The sequence below is a fragment of the Syngnathus typhle genome, linkage group LG7 (assembly GCF_033458585.1).
Source record: "Syngnathus typhle isolate RoL2023-S1 ecotype Sweden linkage group LG7, RoL_Styp_1.0, whole genome shotgun sequence".
NCBI classification, from domain to species: Eukaryota; Metazoa; Chordata; class Actinopteri; order Syngnathiformes; family Syngnathidae; genus Syngnathus; species Syngnathus typhle.
The window spans coordinates 17,005,960-17,017,759 of record NC_083744.1 but is presented as its reverse complement, the minus strand read 5'-3'; the positions used below and the strand labels follow the sequence as shown (position 1 = coordinate 17,017,759).

Genomic DNA, 11,800 nt, shown 5'->3' with positions numbered 1-11,800 from the left:
GCGGGCCACATCAAATAATGTGGCGGGCCGTATCTGGCCCCCGGGCCTTGAGTTTGACACCCGTGGGTTAGAGAATAACACATTAGGCTATTTTATGGTACACAAAGGCTGCACTTTCATCAATTTTACAATGTCGCATGTTGATTTATTTAAAGCTCTCTGTCAACAAACAGCAGATTTATCCGATGATAAAAGATGCAATCTTATCGCTTTATTGCGTCTCTTAGCAGAAGTCTGGAAATGAATTTACCGTCATATAAAAAAATAGGTCTCCCTATGGTTTTTTTATTGGAGTAGAATTTTGAAACGTTGGCTCTTTCTACTGTTGACATGTATTTAGATTTGTTGCGGGCTGGTTGGTTAAGATGAAAACAACCGTTTACCGTCATCTAATGGTAAACAAGTGGTTTTGTTTAGAATCTATTGCGCTTTTTAAACAGGCTTTACGGTACAGTTCCTGTTCCGGGAAAAGGGGGAGGGTTTATTTGCAAAGATTTAAGTCATGAATTTGATGAGAAAGGAACAATCTCTGGCAGCTATTGGTGCGGTGCTCATGGCAAGTATGTAACTAATAACCATTATCTTTGTTACTGGAAAGAATTTTTTTTATTTTTTTATTTATTGCTTGTCGTTGCCGCAGAAGAGCGCGGATAACTTTCTTTCTTCAACATGTTCTCGATGATACAGAAACACGGTGAGCGTTTAACAATGTGACTTATTTCATTGCAGTAAATGCCGAACCCGAAGGAAAAAATTAACCGATGGAAAGAAGGAAATGCACCGAATGATTGCTTCCATCCCCGTCATATGATGATCGGAGGTGCGCCGTTGCTTTATAATGGAGTTGCAATCACGCTGATGATAAACGAATGCTGGGTTGTTGTTGTCTTTTTCCAGACATTGTCATAGAGCGCCAGCCTGTCTCTGTTTGTGTGCCTGCGAACTTCAAGGTGACCCTGAGCGTTCGTGCTGAGGGTGCGGGCATCCTCAAGTACCAGTGGTTCACCAATGGTGATGATGGGGAGAACTACGAGGTAAAAAAAAAACAGTCAATGTCTTCATTGTGCCGCGTTTTTCTTGGTTATCCCGTACTTAAAAGCATTTTTTCTTTAACCGGTTACAGTGATCCCTCGCTACTTCGCGTTTCGTTTATCGCGGCTTCACTACATCGCGGATTCCCCCCCAAATTAAAAAAAAACATTTAAAAGTCAAAATAAAACTTACATGTGTCTAACTTTTAGGACTATGTAGTATTGCTCCAAATGTTCGTTTACATTCCTTTAGAAGTCCGTAATTTGCACGATCGCAAATTAGCATCAACTCGTTAATAATAATAATAATAATAAATTATATTTATAACGCACTTTACATTCGGGGGAATCTCAAAGTGCTACATGGCAGATAAAAAACAAGAAAACAAAACAACTTCTTGTCGGTTACCGTACTTTGCGGATTTCACTTATCGCATTTTTGGAACCAATTATCCGCGATAAACGAGGGATTACTGTATATCCAATTTGATCAAGGTGTGTCAAAATGTTTTGCCGATTGAATTAAATGGAGAACTTGTGTGAATAAGTTGAATACGTTTTTGCTCGTGTTTTGTGCCAAAGGTGAAATACCAAGTGATTGCCACATTGCATCATTCTGTGGCTTTCATCACATCTTGATTGTCTGTTGTATCAGGATTTGCATTGCCCTGATGCATAAGAGAATTCTTATTATTATTCTAATGGATGTTTTTTTTTTTTTTAATTAAAGGTGCACGGTGGAACACAGGCAGATCTGATCATCAACCCGGTTAAAACTCACCTCTATGTGTGCCGGGTGAATGATAACTTTTATAACTGGGTGTTCAGTGAGTGGGTGAAAGTGAAAGTGCTGGATATTGACGCATCAGGTATGAATGGCCACATATTTCCTAATAATCTCCAACTTTTTTTCAAATCGTTAAGATGTTTTAACCTTTTCCCCCCAACAGTGTCAGGTTTGCCACGCCACTGGCAGGGGAATCCCCACATTGCCATCAACCCCAAACCACAGACAGTCCAACCTGGTGCCAAAATCACACTCCGCTGCTCGGCATTTGGCAACCCGGCTCCACGTTACCAGTGGCACAGAAACGGACTTGCGCTATTGAAAAACACTACCGACACGCTGCAGGTAGGATGTTTGGCAAGTGCCAATATTATTTGTTTACCTTGTAGCTCGCTAACCGTGCCGTTTATCATGAAATGTTGGTTAATATGTAACCTGATGTTTGATGACATCAGGCCTGTCAATGAGCTATTGTGCCCCTTGTAGATTGATCATGCCGAGGCTAAACATGAAGGAACATATTTGTGCTCAGTTTCTAACGTGCTGGAAGAAATATGGAGCGAACCCGTCCAAGTTGATATCGGTAAGTCACTGACAAAACATCCCGCTTCAGAAAAACAAACCTTGCTGTCCTTTTCTCTGAAACTTCCTTAGTTTCTCTTAAAAAGTGATCTTAAAAAAGATATTCGTGTCTTCCCTCTGAGTTATAAGTCAGCATTTTAGTTTCCTTTATGCAGAAGGTACTTTCCTCTTTTTTGCGGACGAAAAGGGAAGTTGTCCGAATCCAAGCGGTATTGTGTCTGAGCAGAAGAGCGGCGATGTTAAAGTGAAACTACTCGGATTCTTTTGTTGCAGTATGCATGACGAATAGATTGCAACATCTTATGCAATCCCTCTTGACCTAATCATTCAATGTTGTTGCAAAAAAGAAATCATAACCCGTTTTCGTTATTTTCCATCTAGTTCAAAATGACCGACTTCCTCAATCACCCACAAAAGGTACCTTTTATTTTTTCTCCCAGACAATTTCATTTTCAATGGATTTATTTTTAAAATAATTCAACCTAAATGTATTCTGATGACCCGTTCCAGCCGTTGACAAAGTTGCCCTTCTTATCGGCAACTTGAATTACTCCAACCACCCCGCTTTAATGGCCCCAATGATGGATGTCCACGAACTGGCTAACCTCCTGCGGCAGCTGGGATTCCGAGTGGTGTCCTTGTTGGATCTCACCAAGGTGGAGATGCTGGCTGCTGTGGAGAAGTTTTTTGACCTCCTTCACAAAGGAGTTTACGGTAAAAAAACCCTCAGTTTTTGTGCTGTATCTGTAATGCTCTCAAATACCACAAGATATTTAAGCTTACCGTAATTTTCGGACTATAAGTCGCGTTTTTTTTCATAGTTTGGGTGGGGGGGGCGACTTATACTCAGGAGCGACTTATATACATATATATGTTTTTTTTTCACTTTTTGGGGCATTTTATGGCTGGTGCGACATACTCCGGTGCGACTTATAGTCCGAACATTACGGTAATTGTGTGCTGTATGATTTAAAATAATATTGTGTACTTGACGTACTCATAGGCAAGTCATATAAGAAGTTCAAAACATTTTTGCGAGCTGCACTGTAATCTAAAACCTAACACTTGTTTTCGTGGAAATAATGATTGCTCCTAGGAAGATGTACTGGCTGTATTCTTATATCAGTTTCACATTACATTGAATGTCTGGACAGGCCTTTTCTACTATGCCGGCCATGGCTACGAGAGTGCCGGGAGAAATTACTTGGTCCCCGTGGATGCTCCACGACCATATCGAACTGGAAATTGCGTATGCGTGCAGCGTATCATGCTGCAAATGCAGGAACGACACACAGCGCTGAATGTTATCCTGTTGGATACCTGCCGCAAATGGTAAGCGTTTAGCATTTCGGGAGCACTCTGGATATTTCAGCACTTTTCTAAACGGACATTTCTTCTAGGTACAACCAGCAACGTATAGCGTCGGAAATTATGCCACAGCAGCCGAAGGGAAATACCGTGTATGGCTATGGCACGTATGTACATTTCCAAGTTGGAATATTTTCTTGGAAAATCAGGTTTTTAGAACAAGCTCATCTCGTTTTCCAGGTGTGAAGATGCTGAAGCGTTTGAAGTCCAAGATGGAGGAAGGAGTACAGGAATCTTCACCAAATACTTGAACAAGCACATCCTTCAGGCAGAAAAAGTGACACACGTCTTAGAGAGGGCGTCGGAGGGTGAGTTTGTCAAAGAAAGGAAAAAAAAAAACTTGCACAACTACGAGGTTGTTTGTAAATAGAGCTCATTGCGAGCATTTATCTGCCTGAAGTGTTGGCTGAACCACAGACAGATTTCATCATCATTTTCACACTCTTCTTATATCTCACGCCACTTTTCTGTCTGCCTCATCTGCCGCTTGTAACTTCATTTTTGAAGATACTTTGAACACGCGACCTCCTTCTCTGGAAGTTCACACTGTTGGCACGAGAACAGCAAGAAACCCGAGAGCCGCTCAGCGCAAGACAGCTGCTCGGCCTTTCGGATCCTCTCGCCGTTCCCCTTTGCTCCCGCTCTCACGGGTTCACTTGGGGAAATGATTTTTAATAATTGTATAGAATTACTGCCAGGTTGATTTTTATTGCCAGAGGCGAAGTATAAATATGAAAGTGATTCTCTCCCTTTTTTTTTCCCTTCCTCATTCCTCAGCCAGTCTTTAAGAGGTTGTGTGTTTACTCAGTCACCTTAGCAAATTCCCCAAAGTTCCTCAAAGTCAACCATGTGCATCCCATGAATATTTCACAAAGCAGCTATGAAGTCAACAAATGACATGCTTGAGTAGATTACAGGAACTCTTGTGGTTAATATTTAGGTGTTGGTTTGAAATACAACTTGTACTGTTTTGATTTAATTGACTGTAACCCAGCGGAAGAAAATGACACGTTTCCCGCTTTTTTTTTTTTTTAATTTAGATTTAGGCAGAGATCCTTTGATCACAGGCAAGCAGGCTGTGGAAATCAAGCACACCCTAAATGAACCTCGGTCACTCGCCGATCCGGTTCAGACGGCGGGCCACACAAGGGAGCTACACTTGAGAGATTTTTGCTGGCGACAAGCAAATGGTGAGTCACATTTTTTTTTTTTTTAAACCGTTTTTTTCATCCTAGATTCAATTTCGCCCAACAGTCAGAGCGAATGTTGCTTACACCTCCTACACGTGCAGCATGTGACATTCTATTTAAAAACATCCAGAGAGTACTTCCTTATAATTTAGCAAAATTGTGAATTAGTTCCCTTTTGTTTGGTGTTCATGGCTTCTATGTGCTATGAGCTGTCTTAAGTTCCTCAAATATACTGAAGGTCATTTTATTTTCTGAGGCTTCCGTGTTTCTGCTGTCAGATGGATTGAAACATTTCTGAAATATTGATTAATTAGAAGCATTTTATGTTCTTGTGCTTTTTAGAACTACCAAGGAAGAGGCGGCTGGTGTTCCATTGTGGAGTAAAAGTGGAAGTTAGCTTCTCAGCCTTGTTTTCAAATGTCATCGTGGCTTTTGGAGTTATTAAAACCACCGGCCCCAAAACGGACAACTGCACTATCACGCTGAGTAGCATACCTGTAAATATTCTTTTCCCTTCCTAATATTGTGATCTAAATCAATCTGCCAAACCATCTTGAAAACCTCAATGAGTAATAGTCACTTCCAGACAATCACAGGCAATACACCAAGTTGAAACAAGAACAGGAAAAGAAAGTTTTACTTTTAATCTATTAGTCATGGTGTGATAGCAAGTTTTATCAGCGTTATCAATTCCACGTTGCTCACCATTGATGTCAAGTTTCCATTCGAAAAAGGAGAAATGACCAGTCAGTCACCCACGTTCCGCAAGTATGAGGAAGTCAACCCCATATATAGACATTGACTTTCCGCCTCACCAAAACCACAAAGCAGGAAGGCGTTTACCTCTCAATTTTAGAAAATGTGAAGGGATATACTGTCACCTAGTGGCCGATTATAATATTAGGGAATTGCTTTTTATTTTGCTTTTAGCAAACGACTATGTTGTATTTCAGGCAATGGAAGAACTTTATTCTGGGCCCGGAAGGTTTGAGGAGGCGGACTCCATGCTATTTGACAACGCTGTTAATCCAGATTGTACTCTGAGAGTGTGTGGACTTCAAAAGCTTAAGGTGTGTGTGTGCTCATTATCATTGTCAGATTAGAGAAAAAAGTGTTTTATAATATAAATATTTTTTGCTTTTGGTTAGGAATCGCTGGTCATTAAGATGGATCTACACTATACTCACACGGAGAGTAGGCAGCGTCTCACAGAGAGCCAACGGGTGGACATCGGAAAACCTTTGGTGGCGTCCTGTAAATTATATGAGACGTTTCATACGTCACGCAAGAAACAAGACATTGCTTCTGCCCAGAGCATGGGCAACATTTTACACAGCAAGCAAGAACCGAATCCGAATCAGCCTGGTCCAGGTCAGCCTTTTACCAGGAAGGCCGAGTGTGGTGCTCCCTTCCGATGCAATGAACCAGAGGAGAATGATGAGACTGAGCTCCAAGACGTTATAGTTTAGACTTGTTTATTTTTGATGACTATGTGAATGGTGATGAATGAATGCAGTTTTTATGTCGTATGTAAATTACCAATCATCCAACACTGAACATGAATATTTAGCCTACTCTAAGTTAGCATTGTTCGTTTTTACAAGTGGTAAGCTGGCTAACCACAGATATGTCGAATAAAAACATTTATTTATCCAACTAATTGTCTGTATTTTATTGTAAATGCGTTTTTAGGTTATCTTTGGAACATTACAAAGACGGTTTGTTTTGTGTTTATAGATTCATTCGGTTTGCATCAAAGTAGTAGAACTTTAAACCTGTGCAAACATTTGTGGTCGTGCATTTACGCTTTATAGGGCAAAGGCAAATATATTATAGGTCGAATAATGCGGCAGAATACGTCGTTTTGTGGCTATAAAGGGGAAACGCCGGTCCGTTATTCAGTCCCGGTTAGCTCGCCGTGATCGTATAGTGGTTAGTACTCTGCGTTGTGGCCGCAGCAACCCCGGTTCGAATCCGGGTCACGGCAGTCGGGATTTCTTTTATGAATTAAAATCTTTTTTTAAAATCTTTTTCTTTATTCCTCATGGAATAATGTTATGGACACATCCATTGATGCTTTGTGGCCGATAATGTTTCTAAAAAAGGAAAAAAACAAAACATTTTAAACTGCAGTTATGATATCACTCCTGCAGGGGGCAGTAAAATACATTAAAAAAAAAACTCAGTTCTTACGCGTGAGTGAAAAATATTAGAAAGTAAATCACATTTTGAATTTGAATTCATCCTGCCTAACAAAATTAATCCGCATAAATATTGAATTTGGGCTCTTTTACAGCCAGGGACGATAGTAAGAAAAATTTGTGTTAAAACCTTCTCTAGTATAGGAAGCGAGCGATAGTTAAATGTGATAATTAATGATAATTAAAGGGGGGGGGGGGGGGACAAAAACTTTGGCCCTCCGGTTGGTTCACTTTGACGTCAGATTTCATTGGCGCCCGCCCAAGTGACCGTGAATGGAGATGTGGTGGGGGAGAATCCGACATCAAGCACACACACACACACACACACACACAGCAGAGCGGAGCGTCGCGGCGCGTCACTGGGAGTCCTGGGATTGTTCCTTCCTTGCCATTGCACGACGTAGTAATAAACAAAACGCCACCACGAGCGGACCGCAATGGTGCATAGCTCCGCGACTCGACGCGCGGCTGCGGGCTGTTTACGGGACCCGGGATCGTGGTCGTTGTGACGTTGACGTGCACGCCGCCGCCGCAGTTTGTGCTGACTATTGTTTCTGCGAAAATGTTGAGCCGATTCGTGAGTGGCAGTGTCAGGAATCTCGAGCGGGAATACAGCTGCACCGTCCGCCTGCTGGACGACTCGGAATATACGTGCACCATTCAGGTGAGTGAGGGAGTGAGTGAGTGAGTCACCTGTCCGTTGTGCGATGCATTCTGACCCCGAGTGTGTTTCCGTTTTTGTCATTTTGCACAACCTCACGTTAATTCACGGTGATGCATTTGCCCCTCGTGACCCACTATTGTCAAAACAAATCAGCTCCAGGCCAGATTTTCTGTCAGTGCTCTGAGATGTGGTTTAGGGGGGGGGGTCATCTTTGTCGCTTTTTAATGATACTATCCTCCTGCTTTTGCACCTTTGACACTTGACTTAAACAGCCTTTATGACAGATTGTCCGAAGCCGTCAATTTATGATAGTGTAGAAGGGCAATAATGGCGATTGCCCTTTTGACCTCGTGAAAGCCATTATGAGGTGCATCATTGTAGCATTAGCTTGTAGCTTTGTGAGTTCAGCCAATTAAAATTGACATTTTTCATACAGTAAACAGACTGGTGTGAAGAAAGTATATACTATTTATTTTAGTTTATCCTTTAATCCTCCTCAATGTATCAAACAGTCAACACAAATTTTACACCTGCACAAAGAAAAAGAACTGTTGGCATCTTTTTGTAGCAACTGTCCAAGCTTTGATGATGCTCCACTTTATAAAAAAAAAAAAGAACCTGTCACATCAAATCCAAAACAATTTGTTCCTTTTGGTGGATGCTGCAGTTAGGGATTAAAAGATATCCTCAGAGACTTTCCTGCCTCAACACTTTAAAGCCTTGTCAAGGCAACATTAACCTGCCTTGTAGCACGATGAAACATTCATAAGACCTTCCAGATTCTTCCTACTTTGATATCTGTTATCATCAACAGGCTTACTCTTTTTTTTTTCTATGTCCCACGTGAAGATGTGGACTGTTGTAAGCAAACCTGCGCCGGCCGAACGGCGAGCCAGAGACACGGACGCTGAGGCCAGCAGGTGTCCTGTTTGCGGCAGAGTCGCGTGGTCAGGCCGGCTGACGTCAGCATGGATGGAAAAAAAAAAAAAAAAAAAAAAAAAAAGGAGGGGAGTTGAGCGAAAGAGGAGAAAGCTCTAGAGCTCCGTCTTCTTGCCAAAGCGGGCGGAAAGTGAAAGATTGAAATTGAAAGTGTCAAAATTGCCTCGTTTCTGGCCTGAAGAAGAACATCATCCCCAAATGTAATTGATGGTCAATGAATGACAGATTTCTCCCATGTGTGTTTTGGAGGAAGTAAAAATGCCATTCCATCATTCGTCGAAGCTGTCATTCCAATTCAAGTTGACAGTTGAGCCCGAAACCTTCTTTTGCCTTTAGGCTTCTTCGACTGTGATATTAATGCAGCGTTACAGCAGGCTGAGATTTTTTGTCAGGTCAGAAACGTACCAAAAAAAAAAGAAAAAATCACATTGAAATGCAACTACCGTTTTTTTCCATGTATAATGCGCAACATTTAACAAATTTATTGTCCTAAAATCTGGGGTGCGCATTATACATGGGTACACTTTTTTATTTTTTAATCCGGATATGATACGGAGGCCGCCATTACAGATGCACTTTCTTCTCTGCTGTTCACTTCAAACACGTTCCATACAAACACAATGCTCTCGTATCAGATGCTAGCTCGATCACCTGCTCGTTTGCTGTCACAATGTACCCTACACAAATCCGAAACATTTCTTCGCTATCGAGTTTGCTAGCACATGCGCAGTGATACTGACCGGCAGAATAACATCCGGTTGTTCCCAAAGATGATCTTTTTTCTGAAATCATTTTACGGACTTAAGTAGGAGTCAAAATTTGGCTGCGTATTACACATGGGTACAGGCTTTTTTCCAGCATCAACATGCCATTTTTAGGGTGCGTATTATACATGGGGGTGCATTATACATGGAAAAAAACGGTATTCTAAATTCAGAGCTTTGGATGTTCAGCCGATATTAAAGTGCCTGCCTGCTTCTTTGGAGCTAATCCCAATGGTTCGTTAAAAGTAACGTCTCACAGTTGCTTTCCAAAAATGAGGTCTTAAACTATCTGTGCCTGCACATTGGTGTGAAAGACTCAGAGAGTGGAAAAGACGGTCACCACAGACACGGGAGAAAATCTGTGCTTATCCGTGAGGACTTAGGAGAGGCCTTTTTTATTTTTTTATAGCAAGACTACTGTATCTTGCTCTCTCCCATTAGAAACCTTCTCACCAGTTTTTCTGCTTTAGAAAGACTGTATTTTGTTTGTGACGATTTAATGAACTGCCTGCTTTGTTCTGGCCCACTCTAATCAAGAGTTAATTATAGTTTACACGCAACGAACCCTCATTTCAACCCAAATTGAATATTACTAATATGAAATGGGAACGTTTGAGCTGTCGACACTGTCACTACCGCAGTGACGGAAAATAAACAGGTCCAAATGTTCCTTCTGCCGACTTGGAGTCTCTTTAGTGAAGTGGTGAGCTGGTGTGCTTTACTTTGAAGTGGAGTGCCAGCATCTCAACTGTTGCTACGGTGATGCCACAGTTACCCAAACTCAACGTAAGATTGCTCACTGGTCAGGATTGCCCCTTCGAGGATCCTCGCTTATGTTAGCTCTCACAGATACAAGTATAAGAGGATTACAAACCTGTATAAAACACACAAAAAAAAAAGGGTTTGTCGTTTTTAAATTCAAATGAACGTTTCTGTTTACAATGTAGCCACGTGAGCTAGCATGCTAGCCTGGATAGACGTGTTGATTTAGCTGCTACGCTGTTGCTATGCTACATGGCATGAATGAGTAAAATGTGTGACAGTGGTGAATGTTTGATGAGGGGCAACCTCGGGAGAGAGTCGTTTGCATTTCGCGCCATGAACCAATGGCACACGGTGAGTCGCAATTAAGGATTACATCACTGTTGCGTCTAGCCGAGCTTGGCTGGGAAGATCTGACACGCAGCCCACGCCAATCTTTTTTGGTTTTTGACAGTTTGTTACAGTATGTGGGATCAGCCGTTTCTCAGTTGCATGTCTTTTTTTGATAAACAGCTTTTTGCAGGAGGTTAGCCCGTAATCCCCACCATTGATTTTATGCTAGCTCTCAAACAGCTTTGAGATTTCAACGCAATAAATTAGGACTATTAAACGGACCCCGAATGTGTATTATTAAATCTATGAAATTAGCAGTTCCTCTTTTAACAAGGCTTATCTGGGAACACGCAGAGCAGCAAAAAAAATGTAGATGTATTACATTTCAATACTCGTAAAGATAGTCTTTATCCTCTGCAAAGAGCCATTCATATTACTGCCGTACTGAGAAGCTGTGGGAAGAGATAGGTCTGTTTTTTATACTGTTCCTTTATATTGTTGACTTCTTTAAAATTATAGATTGTATTTAATGATATAATTAGTGTTTTGTTTTGTTTTTTTACACAGTATAATATTATAGACGTTACAATACTTTTTGTGGATTCTTTTGGGAGGCTGCATTGGATTTACCGCATTTTAATTTCAGACGTATACAGAGTTTTTTGTGAATTTTGACCAAAACAAACATATCTCATGGCACCAGTGTACAATCAATAAAAAAAGTCAAGCTTCTGTAATAAGTCCTCTCGAAGCCATACTGGTTTCTCTCTCCTGTGGCTGGAATAAGCGGTCCTCTCCTATTCCCTAGTGTCTCTTTTAGAGCGGAGAAGAGGGACGCCGCCTGTCAGTCTACTGAGTCCTCCATTGTGTTGTGTTGTCTGGAGCAGAAATGGGCTTTGGTTCATGTTCCGCCTGCAAGCCTGAATATTAAGGACTCCTAGAGTAACGTCTCTGCGGTAGCTATTCGGCTAATGAGGGTCTTAGCCTCTCTTGGGCCATGTCCAATAAATTATAGCGTGGCCTGCTTGTCAGGAGATGCGGTTCACTTTTGATCATTCTAGTCTATTGGAGGAAAAAAAAAAATGAACGGCAAAACGTACTTCCCAAACAGTCCTGAATTTTAATGAAAGCTTCTCATTTGGCGAGGGTATATTTTTACAAGCTCACTTCCCTCCCCTT

General features: G+C 41.4%; 2 protein-coding genes and 1 non-coding gene across 4 annotated transcripts in view; all 3 read left to right on the top strand.

Annotated features, from left to right (window-relative positions):
* Window positions 1-406: 406 nt before the first annotated feature.
* On the top strand, window positions 407-6,614 carry malt3 (MALT paracaspase 3). Of its 2 annotated transcripts, none has more exons than XM_061282397.1 (15): window positions 407-560; window positions 730-820; window positions 898-1,034; window positions 1,762-1,900; window positions 1,982-2,163; window positions 2,305-2,401; window positions 2,782-2,817; window positions 2,911-3,114; window positions 3,555-3,732; window positions 3,801-3,875; window positions 3,949-4,076; window positions 4,809-4,958; window positions 5,301-5,455; window positions 5,912-6,028; window positions 6,107-6,614. In XM_061282397.1, the coding sequence occupies exons 2-15, from the start codon at window positions 733-735 to the stop codon at window positions 6,425-6,427; spliced, it is 2,007 nt and encodes a 668-aa protein (XP_061138381.1). In that variant the 5' UTR covers window positions 407-560; window positions 730-732; the 3' UTR covers window positions 6,428-6,614. The 2 variants fall into 2 exon arrangements, with proteins under 2 accessions (XP_061138381.1, XP_061138382.1); XM_061282398.1 differs by having other exon boundaries at window positions 516-556.
* Window positions 6,615-6,873: 259 nt separating this feature from the next.
* Window positions 6,874-6,945, top strand: trnah-gug (transfer RNA histidin (anticodon GUG)). Its single transcript has one exon. It is a non-coding gene; the product is annotated as a tRNA-His (tRNA).
* Window positions 6,946-7,554: 609 nt separating this feature from the next.
* LOC133156962 (FERM domain-containing protein 5) overlaps window positions 7,555-11,800 on the top strand; it is a 30,253-nt gene continuing 26,007 nt past the window's right edge. The window contains 1 exon segment of the mRNA XM_061283120.1: window positions 7,555-7,823. Coding sequence (XP_061139104.1) covers window positions 7,722-7,823 — 102 coding nt within the window. The 5' untranslated portion in view covers window positions 7,555-7,721.